At 34.6% G+C, this 24,781-nt stretch overlaps 1 protein-coding gene across 2 annotated transcripts in view; it reads left to right on the forward strand.

Moving 5' to 3' along the window:
- STRN3 (striatin 3) overlaps positions 1 to 24,781 on the forward strand; it is a 109,600-nt gene that overhangs the window by 56,626 nt on the left and 28,193 nt on the right. The window contains exons 6-8 of one of the 2 annotated variants that reach the window (XM_090270167.1): positions 4,133 to 4,262; positions 5,425 to 5,566; positions 15,678 to 15,788. In XM_090270167.1, the coding sequence (XP_090126293.1) occupies positions 4,133 to 4,262; positions 5,425 to 5,566; positions 15,678 to 15,788 (383 nt within the window). The remainder of the gene's footprint in view (positions 1 to 4,132; positions 4,263 to 5,424; positions 5,567 to 15,677; positions 15,789 to 24,781) is intronic. The other variant, XM_090270166.1, reaches the window with a different exon arrangement.

Below are 24,781 nucleotides of genomic sequence, written 5' to 3' on the forward strand. Positions count from 1 at the left end.
TGAATGAATGAATGAATGAAAGGAAGGAAGGAAGGAAAGAAAGAAACCAATTTTGATTGATTGTTTGTTTTTAATCCACATCGATATGACAGCTGTCACAAGAAAAAACGAAGTTTTTGGCCAACCCAGTAAAATGGTGATGATAGGCTTGATGTGAAGAAGAAATGAGTGACGTGTCAGCCTATAGAACAGTGTCTTGCATATACATAGTATTGCTTATGATTAAATATTGTATATTCAGTTGAAATGTAACCCTACCTAAAGGAATGTTTACTACAGCAATTTTCAACCTTTTTCATCTCATGGCACATGTAAATACTAAAATTCTGTGGCACACACACAATATATATATTTTTTGCCTATTTGACAAAAAATAAGTATAATTTTGATTCATTCGTGTGGGATGGCTACTGTTGTGTTGCCTGTTATTTTTTTTGTTTGACAGTCTATAAGAGGAAAGAGACCAGTACCCCTGACTAAATAGTCAGGTATTGCATGTTTTCAAAATTCTTGTGGCACACCAATTGAAAATCACTGGTTTACTAGATTCTGGTGAGTGAATGCCCCTGTTGTAGTTTCTGGTTTCTTGTAGGACAGCAATTTTCAACCTGTGGGTCACGACCCCTTTGGGGGTTGAACGACCCTTTCACAGGGGTCGCCTAAGACCACCGGAAAACACATATATAATTGCATATTGTTTTTGTGATTAATCACTATGCTTTAATTATGTTCAATTTGTAACAATGAAAATACATCCTGCATATCAGATATTTACATTACGATTCATAACAGTAGCAAAATTACAGTTACAAAGTAGCAACGAAAATAATTTAATGGCTGGGGGTCACCACAACATGAGGAACTGTATTAAATGGTCTCGGCATTAGGAAGGTTGAGAACCAGTGTTGTAGGAGGATACTGTGGGTGCAAAGTGCATCATATCACGAAGTATCTACTTTTTGAGGATTCCTTGCGGGAGGGAATTGTCTTAGATCTCGTAACTGGGAAAAGCTATTTTGCTTCTTAGTCATTGGTCTGATTTACCTATGAACCTCCAGTAGCTTCTTCTCTTTCTCCTTTTACTGTTTGAAATCTTGCCAAATTTGTGGGACTAATGAATAATGGGAAAAAGATACAATAAAGATTAAATAAAATTAAAATTAAAAAATAAATGCAATTAAGAGTAATAAGAAGAAAAGGAACAAGCCAATTCAAGTCCCAAAATGCCAATAAAGCTCTAAAAGCTGAGGAATTAGAGGTACGAGGTACATCTGGAGTCAGATTTACAGGGGACTGTGAATAGAGAATTGATTTAAAGTTTATATAAGAGGCAGTTAAAATCTCAGATCCCCCTTTTATCCTGTGCAGCCAATTGAATACCCCCCTGCCCCCACATCCCAGAGAATGGTGGTATATTTTCTGGTGAAGTAAAAGCAGTGATTTCTGATTTCTTAAGAAATCAAGCAACTGTAGGGCCAGTTACTGTATTGAGAACAGGATTTATATGAAAATCTCCAGCTGATGAGTGTGTTCCTTCCCCTCTTTTCTTCAGCTGTTTGGCCTGACATGTTGGCAGCTGGCCTTATAGCTCTTCCAGGCGGGAAGATAATGAAATTGTTCAGATTAATAGAAGAGACTTACTGAAACTGACAATTAGGATATGCCAGCGAAATGGTTAGGTGTCTGTTTTATCATAGAAAAATAAAGCCAGCTGTCTGACAAGCCTCATTCATGTACACAGAACATCCAGTTATCTTTTTTAGTGCCTCACTTTTAACTGTGAACACTTAAGAAAAGACTAATATGAAAATTGGAGAACAACAGTACAAAAAACTGAGAAAACAGAGAGCAGAACAACTTACAAAACTGTAATTAATCTTTGAGAGGATTGAGAAAACAAAACAAATAGGATGTTACTTGAAAAGGTTTAATTAAAAGAGAATAGAAATTAAAAAGTGTGATACAAATAATTTCTGTGTACAACTTGAAAGATGAGGTTGAAGGACTCTCCTAGAAAAGTGAGAAGAGAGTAAGACTGAAAAGCTAGGAAAATTCAAAATCAGATTGGGAGGCCATTATCTGACTAGGAGTTTCAGAAAGAAAGAATAGATCAAAAAAGAATAGATTAAGGTAGTAATAAAAGAAAAATTTCTGGATTATATTTACAGACTATATTTCCAAGGATCCCCCCACCCCCAGATTGAAAGAACTCCCTCTTAAGTGCACTATAAAATTAATGGGGGGAAAAAAACCCAAAAGATCCATACAAAGTCTATTATCATGATCACAAAAAAGAAACAACTCAAAAGAAATGGCTTGTTACCCTGCCAGTAGAGGGTCTTAGGCCCTTCACAGTGCATAGTTGCTTTAATTTTTCTAAAGACCAACGATGTCCAGTATCTGTTTATGCCATTTGTGTATTTTTTGATAATGTTTATTAGAATAATGTCCCCACTTTTATTGCTTTGTTATGGTTTAGATTTGAGTGTTATTTGTATATTCTGAACACAGGTCCTTCATCAAATATGTGACTTTAAAATATTTTCTCTCAATCTGTGGACTTGTCTTTAAATTCTCTTAACAGTGTCTTTCAAAGAGCAAGTTTTTAATTTTGGGACATCTGAATTATCAATTCTTTCTTTTAGGGATTGTGCTGTATTTGACTTTTAAAGCCAGACACATGTATTGCTATAATCAAATACAATTTTAAAACCTAAAATGTGAGTTCTTACCTTTAGAGACAGAATTTATCAACGTTCAAAACAAAATTTTCATGTCTTAAATTTACTACAGAATGTTCTCAAATAACATTGTTTCCTTCAATGTTGTTTCGCTATAATGTTGATGAGATGGGGTAAGGACTTAACTGTTGTTCGTATCAGTTAGCCTTTGGTAAATTTGGTTTCATACTTCAGTTTCCTTAAAGTTGCAGAAGCTGTGGATGATACTACTTATAGATTCTATTTTTTGTTGAATATTTCTTTGCCTTCCAGTTAATCCCCAAATATTAAACGTATTAGAAATGCTGAGCTAAAAAGTGTGTGTTTTATTATTGTGGTAGATTTGTGTTTGTTTTTACTATTTTGGAAACACCATCTCTTTTTTGTATTCAATATTTATATAGGTTCTTAAACAGTGTGCTGGATTAGGCAGAGTGTAGTAGCCCACTAAAACCCTATGCCATGCTAAGGTGCTATTTAAAAATAGTCTGAATTGTGTATTTGAATTGGACTAATAAAATCAATCAGGGAGGAAGAAAACTGTAAGTTTTAGATTATTATTCTTTTTGTTGCCGTGCACTCTTGGTGTTGATAAGGACATTTGAAATCATCTAGTTGAGCTCCCACATCTTTCCCCCCTACCTCTAAAGAAGTTGAAGCCAAAAGGTTTAAATGACTTGGCTAAGTTCAGGCAACTAGTTAATGGAAAAGCAGAGACTTTCATTGTGAGAGTCTGTATTAACTGTTATTTCCACTGTTCCTTTACTGCCTTTGTTGTTTAACATTTAAACAACTATGTGAAAAACTTTTCTTGTACATAGAGGAGGAATTCAGATTACAGTTTAAAAAATGACTTGTAAGTAAATAAAAAATAGATTATCACTATTACCTATTAAATGAATGGTTTTGAAAGACTTGGAAGTATTTCTTTAGTATGTTAAGGATCCCATTTTTCTAAGTAAGAAAATCTGCGAAATAGATTGGAAGGTTCTAAAACTGGTTTACCATAACTTTGTATCAGGGCAGCCTGATAAATTAAACTTTCGCTTTAGTCCTCAAACATTTGGGCCAAGTTATAAGAGGTTGTATAGGGTTATAGGAAATGCTAAGTTTACATTGCTCATGATAGCTTTATTTTGAGAAATAATAGTACATTTGAGTTTCTAATACTATAGGATTTTATTTTGATGAAGTAATTACTGAACATATTTTAGACAATAAACATTGGAGAAAATCAACAGAGAACAGTCACTTTAATTGTAGAACATAAGTAATCTTTCAGAATTATTTTCTTGGGTAAAATATTTAGGTGGTACATTATAAATAGGTCATCATTTGAATCTTTATATTACTAGAAAGAAATATCAGAAATAACCATTGGATTATTTGGTTTCATCTTTTCTCCATTACAGGCCTTCTGGTGATGTTCTTGAGACATTCAATTTCTTAGAAAATGCTGATGACAGTGATGAAGAAGAAGAAAATGACATGATTGAAGGCATTCCAGAAGGAAAAGACAAACATCGGATGAATAAACACAAAGTAGGAACTCGATTTTCTATTATTATTAGCTAAAAAATATATACTCATATTTCCAATAGAAATTCTGAGATGTCTTAGGTTAACTTAGGAGTGATCATTAAATATTTTGTCACTTGAAAGTTTTAGATATCATTTCTTACTGAATTGCATACAGTAGAAATTATTATTTGCTGTATTAGTCACTAAATGGTAAGACACGGTTTGTTATTATAAAGACTAGTCTAGTGGTTTGAAACATTTTTTAATAAAAGCAGCTCACTGTTCACTCCTGCCACAATTAAAAATCACTAGTACTGTAGCCTTTCTCTATTTACAGTAAATAGGTGGTATATTAACTGAAGCTTCAGTGGGGATACTGCCACCCTGGTATAAATGCATATGTTTGCATTCTCGTTCTTTGGTAAGAATCAATAATTTACTTTTGCTCATAACCTAGGAAACAGGTTTATCTGTTTTAGTGGTGATGTGGGGTAGCGCTAGGAGCAAAAGTCTTTTTGGGTGATCCATTTGTGTGAATTATCATAGTAGTGTACAGTATTTCAAGTATGTTAAAAAAGTGGATAGGTTCAGTTGTAGTGATGTAGGGAAAATGCCGGTGCTCCGCAAAAGCATCCAATCAATAAAAGCTGTTTTTAACTTTTTTGCCACATTTCATACTTGTAACATATTCAATATGTGTAACATGGGCGAATAGACATTTTGTCCTCCCCACTTTTTTTTTGTTCTGGAGGGGTAAAGTCCTATTATAATTACCGCAGCTATTGACTCAACATTAGTTAATATCCTTATTGGCAGTGTCATATCTCTGTAAGTTATGGACTACATTTGCAATTTAACATAACATCAATGTGAGTGAATGGGTCTTTAAAAGAGTAACTGTGAATATATTACAGTTAACAAGGTTAACTGTTCTTGAGCATTGCATTTTAATCATTCTTACTACCACATTACTTACATCATATTTTACAAGTGTCTTCACACAGCACCGTTGAAAACCATTACCTAGGGTGTAATTTGGGATTGGTGAACTATGTGCAGTATCTAAACTTTTGTACCTAAGTAAGTAAAAAATGGAAGTACACATGCAAAGATAATTGTGTGAAAACATAACCCCTTTAAAGTTTAAGATAAAAGTAATTCTTGACCTATGTTTCATTTACAGATAGGTAATGAAGGTTTAGCTGCTGACCTGACTGATGATCCTGATACTGAGGAAGCACTGAAAGAATTTGATTTTTTAGTGACTGCTGAAGATGGTGAAGGAGCTGGAGAAGCAAGGAGTTCAGGGGATGGCACAGAATGGGGTAAGATGATAAAGAATTATGGGTATGGGAGAAATTTTAGCCCTTAAAGATATATTATTAAATATTATATGTGGAATGTGTATATCTGAACGTATGGTGGCAGTTAAACTGAGAAAGTGGTATTGAATAATTTGCACCAATTTATTTAGGTTGGTTGACTAAAATCTTCCATCTATGGCTTTTGATGGATTTCTATTTTTTTAATTTGTCTTGATTTAAAGTTGAAACATTTAGTCAATTTAGAAATCCAGTTTCTTTTCTTTTAGCAGGGTTTCTTCTTTTTTTGTAGAATCTTTTTTTAAAGCTTTTTCAAAGAAAACTTTAAAAAGTTTTTAAATTCCTATTTAATTTGGTAATGTATCTAGGTTTTAAGAAGATGTAACTTTTTCAGTATGATAGGGTTATCTGGACTTATTGGTAGCAAGTAATAAAGCTAATAACTTTGGATAATAGCTCTATATTGACTATGACTCAGTGAAGGTATTAAACTTTATTACATATGTAATGCTAATAATAATCCAGCTGTAACTAAAAGGCAGAAAACCCAGTTCTGTTTATATAGGTTAAAAACCCTGTTAGAAAGTAAAATAAAAATGAAAAAATATTTTAAGATGATAGCTGAGGTCCAATATGTTGTTCCTATTAGATGTATTCTTTCAATCATCTTTTAGCATTAGCATGTTATCTGAGAGGTAAAACTCAAATTGTCATTACAGAGCTTTATTAGACAAGGTTACAAAGTGTCTTAACATACTTCATATGAAAATCAAACTTTCTTTGTTATTAGAAAGGAATTATTACTGGATTTTTAAACACTAGGTTCTTGACAGGAAACACACTTTGATTTTTTAAATGCCTTATTTACTTATTGAAACTGGAAAATATTGCTGATAGCAGGAGAGACAAAACTTAGTAGATTTATTGATTATCCTGATACAAATCGAATACTTAAAAGATCTGAATTTTGTTACCAGCTTTCTCATTATTTGTAATCATCAAGTATTGTTTTCAGACCTTCACTTCTCTCCTAAGTGGAAAAACAAGAGGTATATTAATTAAAAATATGAAGAAACTCCCCAATTACCTTCTAGATTTGAATATAGATTTTTGGATTTATTTGAAAAGGCCTGTATTCTAGAAGTTTACTCTTTTTAAGAAATAGCTTTGCTCAGGGTAAACAGTAAAAGTATCTGAGTTTTCTTTTAGCTTCTCTGTTCAATGCATTCAATGTTGTAAATACCTTAATTTTTTTTTCAATAATTTCTAAACTGTGTTTTTCTGGTATATTTTATAATTATATAAATGTATATAATTACTTTTTAATTTATGGAGGTTTAGAAACCACAACTATATGTGAAGAAGAAAATAAAAAGTCACCTATAATGTTACTATGTAGAGAAAACCATGGTTAACATTTTTATATAAATATATGTGTATTTATTTAACAAAAATTTTGCTGTGTGCTGCTCTGTGACACACACTTCTCACTTAACATACTGTTCTTCTGCAGTATCATTTTTTAATAGCTGCATAATCTGTCAGTATATTCCTTTATTATTTAATCAGGCCTCTCTTGATGTACATTTAGATTATCTTCATTTAAAAAAATGACCCCTGGTCAAGTGGCTCACTTGGTTGGAGTGTCATCCCATACACCAAAAAGGTTGTGGGTTTGATTCCCCATCAGGACATGTATGGGAGGCCAACCCTCTTATCTAAAAATCAGTCAACATATCCTTGAGTGAGGATGGATGGATGGATAGATAGATATTTCTGGAAGTTTAACTGCCAATCAAAAGAATATACAAAAATGTCAGTAATTTAATTTAATAAAATGGCATGTTTCTTTAATAAATGTACCATGTACAATTGATTGGTCCTTCTCTCTAAGGACATGAATGTAGAGCAGACAATCAAGAGAGGATCTAGTTAGTGAATGACAGCTATCAATACGTTATTTACTTTTACTAATCATATTTGAGAGAGACCTGAATCTCTTTCTGTAAATGGAAGTAATGACCATCTCTTCCATCCAGAAGAGACTGAAACATCTTTAAAGCATTTTAAGTTCTTAATAAGGAAAAGGCCTTGTTGAGGAACAAAATGGGTCAAGAAGTTTCTTTCCTTAAGAACTAAAAACTGTCATAGGGTCTCTGCAGTGTTTCTGAATTTATTCTATTCAAGTGTCATATTCAGTTTTTCAAAACAAAGATGATGAATATACAACCACTCCTTTATATTTAATTTATTTACTTAAAGTTTGAATTTACTTATAAAAGGGAAGATGATGGTTTTCAGGTTTAAGTTACTGAGTAAAAGACACAGATTATTTTTAAAAACAAATTGCCTGTCCGTATTTATGTTATTTTGTATACTGTCAGTCTGCTCAGATAACTCTAGTTTTGAACCCTCTTATCCTGTGAACCATTGCTTTTTAGAAAGCTTTTAAATTCTGCTTTTCTTCTGTCATCTATGTTAGGTAGTCTGAGTTCAATTTTAGTAGTTTTTAGTTCTTCAAACAATAAAAAATATTAGCATTTTTAATTTTGCCATTTCTTTAATGAAAACTAGACATTTTAATGATGTTTAGTTAACTTCTACACTTTGAAACTGTGATCTATGGAAATTTATAGTACTATAAAATGCAGTTAGTACCTAATGTTTGTATCTATCTATCTATCTGTTTATTTATTTATTTGAATTTATTGGGGTGACATTGGTTTTGGGTGTACAATTTGCGATACATCATCAGTATATTGTGTGTGCACCACCTCATATCAGATCTCTCTCCATTACTGTATATTCTCCCTCTTCTACCTACCCCAACCCCCTTTCCCTCTGATAATCACCATACTGTTATTTGTGTCTTTGAGAATTTTTTCTAAATTCCTTTATCCTTTCACCCAGCCCCCCAAACTCCTCCCCTCTGACATTTGCCAGTCTGTAATGTGTATCTATGAGTGTTTCTTTTTTGTTATTTTGTTCATGAGATTCCACATACAAATGAAATCATTTAGTACTTGTCTTTCTCTGACTTACTTCATTTAGCATTATACTCTCCGGGTCCATGTATGGCCCAGTAATATTCTGTTGTATAAATGTACCACAGCTTTTTTTATCTACTGATGGGCAGTTGGGCTTCTTCCAAATCTTGGCTATTGTAAATGATGCTGCAATGAACATAGAACATAGGGATGTGTTTTGTTTTGTTTTGTTTTGTTTTTTAGAGAGGAAGAGAGGGAGGCAGACATTGATGTGAGAGAGAAACATTGATTGGCTGCCTCTTCTACGCAGCCCGACCGGGATCAATCATACAACCTAGGCATGTTCCCTGATTGGGAATTGAACCAGTGACCTTTAGCTTTGTAGTATGACATCCACCAACTGAGCCATACTGGTCAGGGCAATTCTTTTGAATCAGTGTGTTAGTTTCTTTGAATATATTCCTGGAAGTAGAATGGTGGTAGATAATAAGGCAGTTCCATTTTTAATTTTTTGAGGTAACTCCCTGCTGCTTTCCACAGTGGCTGCACGAATTTGCATTCCCACCAACAGTGCAAAAGGTTCATTTTTTCCCACATCTTCACCAACATTTGTTGATTTATTGATGATAGCCATTCTGACGGGTGTGAGGTGATATCTCATTGTGGTTTTAGTTTGCATTTCTCTGATGATTAGTGATGTTGAGCATCTTTCATATGTCTGTTGGCCATCTGTAAGTCCTCTTTGGAGAAATGTCCATTTGGGTCCTTTGCCCATTTTTTTTAACTGGATTGTTTGTTTGTTTTTGATGTTGTGTTATGTAAGTTCTTTATACTTTGGATATCAACTCCTTATCTGATGTATCATTGGCAAACATGTTCTCCCATTCAGTGGGTTGTCTTTTCATTTTGTTGATGGTTTCCTTTGCTGTGCAAATACTTTTTAATTTGATATAATCCCATTTTGTTTGTTTGTTTCCCTTGCCTGAGACAATATATCAGAAAAAATATTGCTACAAGAAATGTCTGAAACTTTACTACCTGTGTTTTCTTCTAGGATTTGTATGGTTTTGAGTCTAAAATTTAAGCCTTTAATATATTTGAATATATTCTTGTATATAGTGTAAGAAAGTGTCTAGTTTTAATGTTTTGCAATTCTCTCCAATTTCCCAACATCATTTATTGAATAAGTTGTCTTTATTTCATTGTATGTTCTTGCCTCCTGTGATAATTATTAGTTCTCCATAAAGGGGTTATTTCTGAGCTCCCTATTCCATTGGTCTATATATGTCTGTTTTTATGCCATTACCATGCTGTTTGATTATTATGGCCTTGTAGTATATAGTATAATAATCAAGTAGTGTGATTTCTCCAACTTTGTTCTTCTTAGTCAAGATTGCTGTGGCTATTTGGGCGTGTGTGTGTGTGATTCCATGTAAATTTTTGGAATATTTATTTTATGTGAAATACATCATCGGTGTCTTGATAAGAATATCATTGAATATAGATTGCTTTGGGTAGTATGGACATTTTAATGATGTTAATTTTTCCTGTCCTTGAACATGGTTTATGCTTCCAGTTATTTTTATCTTTTTCATTTTTTTTCCCTCGTGTCTTATAATTTTCTGAGTACAGGTCTTTTACATCCTTGGTTAAATTTATTTCTAGGTGTTTTATTTTTATGCAGTTGTTAATGGGGTTGTTTTCTTCGTTTCTCTTTCTAATAGTTCATTATTAGTATATAAAACTGCAACTGATTTCTGGATATTAAATATTAGATACTTTGTATCCTGCTACTTACTGAGTTCATTTATCAGTTCTAGTAGTTTTTTTGTGGAAACTTTAGGGTTCTTTATATATAATGTCATGTCATGTGCAAATAATGACAGTTTTACCTCTTCCCTTTCGATTTGGCTGCGTTTTATTTCTTCTTCTGTCTGATTGCTATGGCTAGGACCTCCAGTACTATGTTGAATAAGAGTTGTAAAAGTGCACATCCTTGTCTTGTTCCCATCTTAAGGGAAACACTTAATTTTTGCCCATTGAGTATGATGTATTGGCTTTGGGTTTGTCATATATGACCTTTTAATATTGAGGTATGTTACTTCTACTCCCACTTGACAGAGTTTTTATCATAAATGGGTGATGCATTTTTCAGATGCTTTTTCTGCATTTATTGATTTCTGCATTTTTATCTTTCATTTTGTTTATGTAGTGTATCACATTGATTTGCAAATGTTGTACCAATCTTGCATTCCTGGAATAAATCCCACTTGATCATGGTGTATGATCTTTTTGATGTATTGCTGTATTCAGTTTGCTAATATTTTGTTGGGGATTTTCGCACCTATGTTCGTCAAGGATGTTAGCCTATAATTGTTAGCCTATAATTTTCTTTTGTTGCATCTTTATCTGGTTTTGGAATTAGGATAACTCTGGCCTCATAGAATGAGCTTGGGAGTCTTACCTCCCCTTAAATTTTTTGGAATAGTTTGAGAAGGAGAGGCATTACTTCTTTGAATGTTTGGTACAGTTTACTTTGTGAAGTCATTGGTCCAGGCCTTTTGTTTATTGGGAATTTTCTGTCTATAGCTTCAGTTTTATTAGTTGTAATCTGTCTATTCAGGGATGTCCCTTGTATAGGTTGTGTGGGCCCTCTCATTGTAATTGAGTCTTTATTGCTGTCGGCCCTTTTATGCATGGGGTTGACGCTCAGGCTGGTTGACTGTGAGAATCAACCCTGACCACACCATAGGAGCTGCTGTGGAGGTGCTAACCACATGAAGCAGAATTCACCTTATCATGGTCTGCTGTCTGCTGAGATCTCTTTTTGGAGTTGCTGCTTGTGATGCTAATTGGATCCTTCTCTGAAGTCTGAAGCTGGCCATTGATTGTGGTGGTTCTGGGACCTCCTAGGGAGGGACTGTGGTGCAGGGCGATGTCAGGTGCTCCTTGTGACAATCTGTTTGGAGCTACAAAACGACCTACAGTTTGTGGCTGCCCTGCTGGGCCTGGGTGTCCACGAAAATGACTAAGCTGCTTACCAAGTCTGGTTTTTATTAGCCCTGAGCCCTGGGGCAGTTCAGCTAAAAACCCAAGACACCCCATTATCTGCCTCCACCTGCCATCTGCCTGTTAGGTTCATCACTGAAAGAGCTTCTGGTGGTACTTGAGTTGCATGAGGTAGGTTCTTAGTGAGTCACCAGGCAGGGGTGGGGGACAGGGGGAGTGATGTTCACCAGATTGATTCAGGTTCAAACTTGGTGCCAGGGCTGGGTTTGAGGCCATTCAGTAAATATCCCAGAGGATACCAGATCTAGTTGCTTTCCTCTGGGTGCTTGTGCATCTTTGCGGTGGGCCAGGGTCTCAGGGTATAGTCAGGGTGAGGCCAGCAGTGTTTTATCAGGCCCAGACAGACCAAGATTTGGCCATTGGGAGAGAGGACTCTGTAGTGGGTGGGTGTGCAAGGAAAAAATGGCCCTGTCCTAGAGTCACACCACTCAGTCTGTCCCAGATTCTGCCAGAAGCCCAATCTCTTCATGCCAGGGCCACTAGGAGTTGGGAGGATGGGGCTAGTGGATCTGCTATGGGGGAAGTGACCTTTGCTCCAGTCATACAACTCAGTCTGACCCAGATTCTGCCCAGACTTGGCAGAGTGAAGCCACCAGGAGTCAGGAAGGTTGGGTTCCTGGGAGCCTAGAAAGTGGACTAGCAGATCCCTGGTGAGGGTGAGGTGCCAATCAGGATCGTGGGAAAGTGGGAGCAGTGTCCCCCCCCTCACCAAGCCAAGCCATACAACTAAGTCATTGACACCCTCTGAGTGCCCAGTCCTCTGCTTCCCCACCCAGACAGTTGATTCCTCAGCATGGCGCAAGCTTGGAGTGACGTGGAATCTAGAGGGTGGGGCTTTTGAATTCTCCCAGGCTGATGCCTAATGAAGGGGCATGCTCCATCCAAGAAGGGTGGGATCTTCAATGTGGGAGCATGATTCAGCACAGATATATCCTGGTGGCTGTTTCTTCAGCCCTGTGCCCTAGCCACAACCCTCAGTCTTTCTTCACATGACTAAGTCAGCTTCTCCTTCCCTCCACTGGTGTCTGCAAACCAGATTTTGTTTGTCGGCACTTTAAGAGGGCCCCTGTGTCTCTCGTGGACTCTCGTGTCTCTCTGGTGGGCAGAATTTCCACTAATTTTCACAGCCAGATGTTATGTGGGCACTTCTTCCCAGCTCTGCTGCTCTGGGCTGGGGAGCCAGGCTTGGGGTTGAGACTCCATGCTTCTCGGGAAACCTTTGCAGCCGAAATATTTTTCTAGAATCTTAGCTGCCGCCTGTGGGAACTAGGCAGTCCTTTTCACTTCTCTGTTCTTCCTGCCAGTCTTGATGTAAATCCTTGGTTATAGGGCTTCTCTTCAGCTAGTGTTCAACTGAACTATAGAGCCATCAGTTGTAATTCCAGTTTGGTCTTAGGAGAAGGTGAGTGTAGTTTCCATGTAATCTGCCGCCATCTTGGGTTTACCATCTTGCTAATGTTTGTTTTTAAATACAGTGGATGGAGTACTGAATATTTGCATAAAATAACATTAGTTACAACGTTATGCTACATTAAGTAGATTTATATAATTCCTCTGCTTTTGGTATTAGGATTGTCATAATGGAATTTTATGTTTTTTGGTTTTGAGTTGTCATGGGTCGATTTTTTGTGCATATTTATTGATTTCATTTAAATAAAGTTGCCATAACTGCTTCAACCTCATTTCTTGGTATTTTCTTTCCTGTAGATTTTTTAAAAACAGAATTAATATGTAGAAGATTATGGTGTCTCTTCCCTTTTGCTCTTAACTATTTCTTATAAGCAATATGAAATCAGCTATTACTTACCAGGCAAGTTTCAGGATGTTGTTTGTGCACATATGCATTCACCAGTCTGTCCTTTGCACTGCTTAAGTGTACCTTTGTTCTCCAGACTTCAGTTATCTTGCAAGTAATACTTTTTTTGTTTTTAAGCTTATCCTTTTTTATTCCTTTGCTTTTTACTCTGCTACCCTTTGCTACCTTTTGTTAGAACAATTCACAGCTTTATTTTTTTCTGCAAAGATCTTTAAAAATACTGTTTAGCTGTGCTATTACATTTTTCTGTCCTATCAGATATAATTTTACCATTAAAATATACCCCAGAGGGGAGGGGGGTTTGGGGAACTAGGTGAAAGAGGTGAAGGGATTTAGAAGTACAGATAGGCAGTTACAAAATAGCCGTGGTAAGGGATGTGTGAAGCACAGCATAGGGAGTGTAGTCAGTAATATTTAATAACCGTGAGGGGTGTCAGTTGGGTATGAGAAATACCTGGGAAAACACTTTGTAAAATATATGATTGCCGAAACTATGCTGTACATCTGAAACTAATACAAAATGGTACTGAATGTCAACTGTAATTGAAAAATAAAATTAAAGAAACATTTCTACAAAAAGAATTGTTAGCTTTATTAATATAATGGCAAATGATTACGCTCTTAGATCATATTTTTCTTAAGTATTTAATAAGTTGGTACCTGTTGCTGATGTAGCGTAGTTACTAGAATAGATGAAAAGTGAATTTTCTTTTTAAATTAGTATTATAGCTGTATTAAAAACTACGTTACAGTTTGCAGATTTGACAAATAATCTTATATATAAATTTCAGTTTTGAACAACCTATTGATAGTTTCAAGTAATTCTAGTTGGGAGATTCACTTAAAGCTTTGGATTTAGCTTTTTACATTCTGATTACCTAAGAGCACATATATATCCATAAGGGGAAAAGAGATGATATTATGATTGTGGTTGGGAAGAGTCAAGGTACAGTAAATAATTTAATTTCTGTGTGCCATTCAAATATGAGAATTTTTTGTTTACTATATATAGCAGTCAAAAAGGCTTTTTTTATGTGTTAACTGTATAGGGTAAGTTTGCAAGGCCTAGGGAGTTTACAAGACTTGTGAACCAGAATATAATGAGTTGTTAAAAGTTTAACAAGTATGTTTTCCCTAAAATCCCACTATTCTGTCAGTTTATTGATTGAGTTAGCCTATGTATTTCAGTGTAATTTTTATTACATAACAGGGTTATGTGAATTCCCAGTTGTTAACTCTGTAACAGCATGTTAAACTTCCTAATAACATGGCTGTTTTAAAAGTCAGTAGAGGAAGAACAGTTCTCAATACTTAAAACAATGCTAATACAGTGTAAACTTATTTTTCTATTCTTTTCTATGTTGTTTTCCTCTAGTTTGCTATAGAGTTAACTTTTTTCCTGGTAGGATTATCTACTTAAATATGGGTTTGTTATGCTCTGCTAAAATAGGTGATATGTCATCTTTAGCAAATGCATAGCAATGTGTATTTTTACTTTTCCATGCTTGTCACTGTTTTTATCTTTAAAAAAATAAATCAACTCTAAAAAAATTCTTCAGTGGAATTGAAGGGTTTTACTTTGTAATCTTAGTTGTAGAGCAGTGAAAAAAGTGGTGAGATATTGAACCATGTGGGTGGAGTGGGGCAGAGTGGCAAATCCCTGAATGCCTTGTAGAGGTTATTTGACACTGTATTTTGGAACTATATGTATGTCTTTATTGGACTAGAATGCTTCTCCATTAGTACAGTTATCCTGTGCATGCAGAAGCAGTGTGGCAGAAAATGCATGAATTTTTTCATCAATAAAATGGCACTGACCTTTCCAACTTGCACTTTTGAGTAGCTTGCATGTAATTCATTCATTTGCTTTTATAATGCTGGCTGAATAATTTTTACTAACGTTTTTATAAAGATGCAGTGATCTTTTTTTGTAACATCAGATTTCTAATGTCAGTCCATTAAAAGAATATCAGTTATTAAAAGAATAACCTTCAAATTTGTAATTCATAGAAATGAAGCACCATTTGACTGTTATTAGTATCAAATGTCTAGAAATTTATGAGATAAGCATTTAGAGTTTGAGTTGTGAATACCAAAACTGAGACTGCACCTTTAAAGTATTTTGAATATATGCTTTTAGTGCAATTTTATTACAATTATGTAAAGCTATAAGAGTTTTCTACCAACAGCTTGTATTACCAACTGCTGATTTTTTTTTCTTTTAATAATATGCTGAATGTAGATAAAGATGACCTCTCCCCAACTACTGAGGTTTGGGATGTAGACCAGGGACTAATAAGTAAACTGAAGGAACAGTACAAGAAGGAACGAAAGGGGAAGAAAGGGGTGAAGAGTAAGTGCAGATTCTCTTATAATTTTTGTATGCCAATCTTTGAGAAAAAAATTCAGTTCTGGTTGTGTGTGTGTGTGTGTGTGTGTGTGTGTACGTGCGAGCATGCGCGTGCGTGCTCTCTCTTGTTTCATAAAGGGGACAACTAACTTTAAACTTTGTTGTATGATTGAAATTTATTTGAATATAATTTAGGATGTATTATGGACCAAGTGAAAAATCATTTTAAATATGTAGATAAGGATAAAGAAAAGGTTTCAAGGATTTTTTTTGGTAAGCTTTAAAAAATTCACCAAGTGGTAAGAAATAATGGCCTTGGAATTAAAAATAATAGAAGTTTGTTTAAAAAGGAGAAAGTATAAATTTCTATGTTACATAGAGATTATAGGTATAACCAACTTGTAGCTAGGCTACATTTCTTAGTTTGGGTATCCTGAAATACAGTGAATAGGAAAGCCTTTTCCATAATTTTTGCTTTTTGGCCTTAATGTGATCACAATAACAGCAGCCCCACCCACCCACCGAAAAAAAAATATCTTGCCTGGGTAGTATTTTCTTGGCTACCCTGGTAAAGGAAGACCAGAGGGGTGGGGAGTGGCAGCAGTAAAATTTTTTTGGTTAATAGCTGAAGAGTCTTTTGTTGCCTTGATGTATTTTCCAATATGTGTGTCCTGACTAATGTACTGTAAAAGTATAAATTTAGCTATAGCACCTCTCAAAGAAGTAGTTCATTTTCATTTTGTGAATCAAATTTCAAAAAGCCACATGAAAAATATATTCAGATTTATGGCTGTTAAATGGAGAAACTTGAAACTTATTTTTGAAAAACTTTATTTTGAACTGGTCGTTTATTCCTGTTAGTCTTTTTTCACTGTCAAGGAGAAAACAGTGGATGACAAAGGCAGAAACCATATAGACCTTCTTTTATATTCCTTTTCATGGGAGAAATTAGTTTATAAAATGACAGTTGGAGTGAAAAATGGTGTTAAGTCTCCTTCAGTAAAGCGTTTTTTGATCGTTTATTGTGGAAGCTAAGAAGTGCAGTTTGGGGGATTTATTGGTTAGGTAATTTTCTTTTATAACTTCATGTTAATGTATGTTACTGCATGTGAATAAAAAAACCTATTCTTTTAAGAAGTTTCAGACTATGGTGAACTGCTTATTGTATTCTAAAACATTTAGTGCTGGGCAGGGGCTGTCTTCAGCTCTAACATCACTTACCTATGTATTTCATGCATGTTGAGTATAAAAGTACTTTTGCATGATTAACTATTTTAATATAGACACAATGGCATTAGAATTATAGGGGTTAAGTCTTTTTTAAGGAAATGAAGTAGTTCAACAATATTACATTAGTTATTTTATGTGTTATTCATAAACGTCACAGGCTTCTTTAGAAAATGTTAGATAATGTTGCTTTTAATTTAAAATACCCCCTTTTTTCTTGATAGAATATAATTAGATCTATGGCTTTTTGAAGTTTAGAAATAAGGTGTACATCAGCTTAAGGTCTCTTTTAGTTGAAGGTTTTAAAGTTTTCTAAAAAATGTTTTTTATTTTAAAAACATACCTGTTTAAGAAATACTAGAAACAGATGAACTAACTTAAAATTTTAAATCCTCATACATTTTAAATTTAATTAATTTCCTTTTTAGGATCATAATATATAAAGTTCTGTTATCATCCTACTTAGCTAACTTATAGAAAACAGACATCATTTTATATCAATAAATATTCCTCTGTATAATGTTTTCAGTTTAAAAAAACACACAGGCTGCCCTGTTGTCAAACAGAACATTGGAGAACCTAGAATATTAAATGGGAAAACAAGAACCACTGTGATTAAATCAGAAGCTGGGGGACCTAGGAGCCATGCCTGGAGGCTCTCATGTCTCAATATGATTTTATTATCCAGATGTATATAATATTATACAGCCAGCTCTCTTTAATTTTGACTTTGTATCTGCTTTTTAAAAAAGTGAGTAGACTTTGCCTATTATAATCATAAAGATAACACATGCTTGTTGTTATTCAGACATTGTAAGAAGTACTTAGAAACAAAGAGCACTGGCTGGTGTGGCTCAATTGGTTGGAGCATCGTCCGTAAACTCAAAAGTCACGGGTTCCATTAGCTGTCAAGGCACATGCCTGGGTTGCAGGTCAGTCCCCAGTTGAGGCACGTGCAAGAAGCAACTGACCAATGTTTCTTTCTCATACATTGATGTTTCTCTTCCTCTGTCTCTTTGTCTCCTCCCCCTTCTAAAATCAATGCGCATGTCCTTGGGTGAAGGTTTAAAAAAAGAAAAAGAAGTCAAAATCACCTGGCAGTTCTGCCACTTAGACATTAGTATTTGGCATGGTATATGTCCTTCCAACTTTTCTAAGTTTGTTTCTATGTAAACCTCCTTTTTAATTTTTTCTATAAGAATATATTATTTTTTAAAAATTTATTTGAGAGGGAGGGGGAGGGAAAGAGAAACATTGATTTGTTGTTCCAATTATTTATGCATTCACCCATTGATTCTTGTAGATGCCCTGACCAGGGATTGAACCTGCAGCTTTGTTTAATCATGACAATGCTCTAACCAATTGAGCTACCCATCCAGGACTATCATATTAGTTTTAACGCATTTTTTTTTTTACTTAGTTTTATAGTCATCTTAAATAAAACATAATTTTAGTAGTTACATAATATGCATTTTGTTGAGTTAACCTAGTCTCCATTAATTAAACCTTTAGAGTGTTTCTCCTATTAAATGTTTTTATAAACAATTGTGTCTTAAGGTTACCTGTGTACTTAGATAAAAAGAAAGTTTCCAATAAAATATCTCAGGAATGAATTAGGAAATGGATTTTTTTCTTCTTACACTTTCTTTGTGAATGTAGATAAATAAAAACTTTCCCTTCTTGAATACAGAATTCAATAAGAAAATATTGGCCTTGAATCCCTGCCATAGAAATAAAAATTAAGGAAATTTAAAAAATAATTTTTAATTGATGGATCGTAAACTTCAAATGGTATTAATCCATGTAGATCATCATATTAACACTTAGATATCATTTCACATGAAAAGATAGTTCACAAATTTTCTTAGCATTCTTATTATCTTTGTTGGTTTTATTCTGATATTTGCCAGATGTAGCTTTGTATAGTCAGAATAATTCATAAACTGTAGTCTTTTGATTTTTTCCCTTCATTCCAAAATGTGAATGAATCATACTTACTGGATCATGGCACTAAATTTCTGTAGATTTTTTCCCCCCAGCTTCTTAGAGGGGAGAAAATTATTTGCTAATAACTTTACCATACAGAATCAACAGATCTAATCCAATCTAAATACTTACTTTTAATGGAAAGAAAAAAGGAAGAATGTCAGCTTTTTAACTTTGTAAAGACTCAGCTGTGATTTGACTCTTAAATAGAAAGTCTTCTAAAATCAAGAGCTAAGAAGCTAACATACCCGGGAACACAATTTTCTTTAAATTAGATCTGACACTTGTTTTTGACTAACTTTTGGCATCTGAATCCAAAAAATGACCCTAGATTTTCTCTGTCACATCAACTTTTTAAGGTATAGGATACCCTACCCTCTCTTTGTCCCAAAAATCATATAAAATGTACATACAAGGGAAAACAAAAAACTACCTGAATATACTGTTTATTTAGAGTTATTTTATTCATATAAAGGCTATATATTGTTACTGTAAGTCAAATTGTGTGCAAGTAGTAAAGTTCTGCTACCAAACATACATATTAAGGTGTTTTATCTTTTCAAACGACAGGCTAAGAAAAGCCAAAATGAGATACTTGAAACAGTCTCCTACAGTTGACAAAGCTTTAACAAATTGTTTCATGAGACCCAGTTTTATGTGCAGAGGTGGGAATAGAATGTTCTTTCTGTCAACAAGTGGCTCATGTCAGATGTTTGGATCACCAGGTTTGAGATCAGATCGTGGAGGCCAATTCAACTCTACCCAATTCTTTTAACGAGCTCTGCTGGCCCACATACACAGAAAACAGGGATACTTGGTGTATACACGTTGCTGACCAAGAAGGAAGCAGACCATTTTAAGGTCAACACAGATGATCCAGTTGTGCTTGTGATATTCCAACAGATTGATGACTCTCTTTATGTCTTCATATTCTTCACGAAAAGAAACTGAATGGCCAATTGGAACTGTACCATATAAATTGCCATTATGGAGGAGGACACACTTCAAGCTCCACTTTGAGCTATTGATGTGTCACCATTCAGTTGTGTTTAGATTGGAATTCCCAATTCCTCCATTAAACCATGTGTGTCATGGCAATATACAAAGCCACTGTCACCTCGAAAGTACTGCAGAAATGCACTTTCTCTTGATTGAAAGTTGGATGCCTTCACTCCTTTTTCAAGCAAGTTTTTCTCGTGCAGTCTTGAAGCTAGGGGTTCTGAAGCCTTTTGGGATAGTCCCAAATCTCGTGCCAAATCATTCAACTCATGCTGATCAAATTCCTTACGAACTGAGTCATCTTCAATGTCAAAATCTTCATCATTGCTGTCACTTAGTTCTTCACCATACTCCTGTTTTTCGAAAAAGGGTAGTTCAGTGAAAACTGGCACTGGGATTTCAGCTGAATGAGGCACTGGGCGTATAGCTGTTGGTAGACTAGGATACTCTATTTTACATTTACTTTTCTTGTTATATCCTGACGTTTTCACTATGTAAAAGTAACGGTTACTTGAATGATCTCTGGGCTCTCGCCAAACCATAGGTACACCAAATGGCAATTTATCACATGTTCCCTTCATCCACATCCGTAAACTCTTGACACACTGCTTGCACACCTTGTGAAGGGCCCAAGGCTTATCTTGATCACCAAGTTTTACTTTAAAATATGCAAAATAGGCTTGCCTGACAAATGTGCTGATGTTTGTCCTTTGACTGGGAATGGTGAAACTGCCACAGATACAACAAAAGGAATTAGGGTTGTTTAGGCACTTAACAACATGAAGTAGCATAGACAGATATTATCTGAAGGAAAGGAAATAAGTACGTATGTAAATTAAAAAAATAAATTCTGCTAACTCCTTGTATACAGACAAGAAGTCGGACTACACTTTGGAATACGATCCACTATATAGAGTGGAACACAACCTCTCACCACACTGTCTCATGTGTAACTGAATAGTCTAGACAAGTATGAACTTGTCACTGGTCCCCAAGGTCATCCCCCACCCTTCCCCACTTGAAAAAGGTTTGCTCTCAGACAATAGGAGAGCACTAGTGCTTCCCTTGATCCAGGTTTGATTCAGCCTAGAGTGGTTGCATTAAGATAAACTGTACAGAAAAAACCTTGACGTGATAGAAGAAAACTAACTGCAGTTTTGAAATCAGCATGTTGATTTAAGTCTAAATCAGCTGAAAAATCGAACTCAACACGAATTATGTTAAAAATTGTTCCTCTGTGTTATTTGTCTTCTAACTGTTCATTCCACTCTACCCTTCTTTTTCCCCAGTTGAGGCAAAAGAAAATTACTTAAAAGTGACAACCTTGCTTTGGATTATAGATACAGTTCAGTATTCTTGCTAAATGTGGTAATACTTAAGAACTCTACTTTATTAATACTTTTAAAAGTCAAGACCATAAAACTAAAAGAGACTTTTGTTATTTTGATCTTAGGCTTCAAAAGGGTTAAGCTTCCTTTTCCTTTTAACTTTTTTATTTTGACACAGTTTTAAACTTAAGGAAAAGTTGCAGGAATAGTACAAAGAATTTCATATACTTTTCTTCCAGGTTCCCCAAATATTAACATTTTACCATATTTCCTTTATCCTTTTCTCTCTGTAAATATATACATTTATTTATTTTGAACAGTTCAGAAAACTGAGTGTTTTTAGACATGTTGCTCCTTAAATACTTTAGAGTATATTACCTGAACACAAAGACATTCTCTTAATATGACCAGAGTACAGCAATGAAAATCAGGAAATGAACAGTGATACAATTCTATTATCTAGGCTAAAACTCAATTTTCTTTCATTTTTTAATAATTTCTAAGCTTTCTGTAATTGGGGAAAGGAGTGAGGGGGACGTTCTAACTTTTCTTAAAATCTTGGTCTGGTAGGATTTTTTTAGTTTTCTGTGGTCTCCATTGTTGCTGTATTTTATATCATAAAATAAAAAAATCAAAATCAATAATTGTTAAAAATCACACAGTGATTTGAAGTAAGCATGAAGCATCTGAATCTGGACTCTTAGAATATGAGGGAGGAGTTAAAAAAATGTGAAGATTTTCTTTAAATTTGTCTATTTTAGTTTTCAATATGAAATGGTTAAATTGTAATGTTTTCCTTTGACAGATGCTCTTACTCTTATGGCTGATTGTTACTCCTGTGCTATTTTATACCTATAAAATTGAGTCTTATTAAGAAAATTAGATTATTTCCTTCAAAAGATTGAGGCTTTCCCCATTTCAAAGATTTAATTCTGAGAATATACATGTTTATAGTTCTGGTTCTTAGTGATAGATTTGTCTTCATGTTCCTAATCTAATTTATCTTAACTTTCCTGTCTTTTCCACGTATAGAATATGATTTATCTGTCATTCCTCTTCTTTCCTTTACTGGTGTTATAGAATTGCTGTACATCTTCTGACTTGATTATCAATACATTGGAAAAGGGAAGATTTAACTTTTTTAGTACCTCTTTTAATATAAAGTATAAATGAGTATCTCTGGATCATTTTCTAGTTTTCTTTTTTTAAGTTTCATATTAGTATTTCTCATTTGCTATTCCAGATTCAAAATTGCAAACTGTCACTAGGAAATGCAATATTTTTGTAAAGTGTAGCTTTAGTTCAAATATCTGTTTATTAGACATTTTAATACATTTAAGGAGAAATTATTCTTTTGTAGAAATAACTTTCAGTGGGCTTTAAGAATCACCATGGCACTCATTATAAAATATCTGTGACGATTAAGCTGCTTTAGTTTAGGAGAGGGTTATAAATTTAAAGAGCCCATAAATGGTTCAGCATTTTCTCTCCTGCATCAAATCAAAGAACACAAATGTTTCACAACAAGGGGGTATTATTTTTAGCTAAGAGATATAGTTCTTTTATATTTCTGGCTTTACACTTTTAAAACAGACCACTCAGTTCTTCAACTCATATTTTTTTACAGACCTAACAGACATGACATAACTAAATCCTTATTCTACATTCTACCGAATTGCCAGCTAACAGCTGGTTACAATTCACAATATATGGTTTATTAACACAGGGAAGGAACATTTGAGAAACGGAAAACATATTCAGTAAAAAAGTACTGTTTTACTTAGAATAATAGAGTGCATAGAAAAATAAATTTCATAGGTCAAGAGTGTGTGTGTGTGTGTGTGTGTGTGTGTGTAAGTTTAGATTTATAAAAGCACTTAACACAGCAGTTGTTATTCCACATAGTTGGCTTAAACATGGCATAAATTATATGTCTCTTTAGAGAATCTATTCAGAGAATTTGTATAGACTTGGTGATATGGTTAAGAGGTAGGTGGGTTGTTCTATAATTTATAATAGTAAAAAGTTTTTCTTGGTATAAAAATTAGAGAAAGTATTCTCCTTCTATAGATTCTAGCAGTAATTGAAAATCAGTTTTTGTTTTCAGTTATGTCCTTGAATATTTTTATAATAATATACAAGGGGGACCCAAAAAGCAATTTATTTATTAAAAATTGTGTATTCTTGCATGTCTCAACTCTAGTCACCTTCAAGTACTTTTCCATTTTATATAATACACCTATCATGACTTTTTTTCCACTGCTCAAATCAGTTTTTGAACTCGTCAATTTTGCCGACTTTTTTGTTCTTCTTTATCTCCCAGTCTACTTCACATTATCTGTAATGACAAAACTTTTACATCTATGTTGTATAAAATTTGACATTAGCTTTCATATGATTAAATTATTTATAGGATAATACCTAATAAAGTCAAATTTTATGGTACACACAGTATAAGAGTGAGCAGGGAAAGATCAACAAAGGCTTCAGAGAGGAGACGGAACTGGTTTGGAGGACTGGGTAGAATTGATAGGCCAAGGTGCATGCTAGAGGATAGGAACTTATATGTCATAGTGTTTGCACGCATGTGCGCATGTTTGTGTATGCGTAGGAAGTATTTCACCTTTGTGAGGAATAGGTAAGGATAGATACGACAAAATAGGGTAGATATAACCTTGGTGAATGTTGATGCTATGGGGAAACTGCTTTAACTTGGAAAATTATGGAGATGTGTATTGTGAAACATTAAAAAGTGAGGTTAGATAGGAAAAATAGGATCAGATCATGAAGTGCATGCAAGGTTAGTGCAAGATTTTAGTCTTAATCCAAAGAATGTTGAAGTACCAGTTGTGGTTTCTGAGTAGAGGAGATATAATAAATATGATATTAAACTTGGGAGACAAAGCTGGGAGATAGGGAAACCAATTAGGAATTGGTTACAGTGATTCATAAGACTGAAAGCTTTGATTAGAATAAAATTAATAGAAAAATTTATCTGAAGAGTAAGTTAAGGGAGGCTTCTTTTAAAAACAGCGCCTCTTCCTATTTTATAAGTTAAAGGAACTGTTGAGATAAGATTGCAGAATTTTAAGAACAGAAATTAATGGTGGTGATACTCATAAGTAGGCAAGTATAAAGAAGAGAGGCCCTGGCTGGTTTAGCTCAGTGGATTGAGCGTCGGCCTGCGAGCTAAGTGTCGCTGGTTCGATCTTCCAGTCAGGGCACATCAGAGAAGGAAAACTCTGACTCCAAAAAACCTCCGCTGCCTTGCGGCATACCTCTTCAGGAGAAAGGCTAAGGGAGTAAACCCCGACAGAAAATCCGGAGCCGGAGTCCCTAAGGCGGTGTGACGTTGTAGTCAACACCGGCAACTCCTGCGGCGCACCTGAAGCCAAGCTGTATTGACTCCGTCTTTCCCTTGGACCCTTCAGCTGCGAAGAGAGGGGGGGTCTGCTG

Source organism: Furipterus horrens, unplaced genomic scaffold, assembly GCF_987537825.1.
Source record: "Furipterus horrens unplaced genomic scaffold, mFurHor1.1.pri manual_scaffold_3, whole genome shotgun sequence".
Lineage (NCBI taxonomy): Eukaryota > Metazoa > Chordata > Mammalia > Chiroptera > Furipteridae > Furipterus > Furipterus horrens.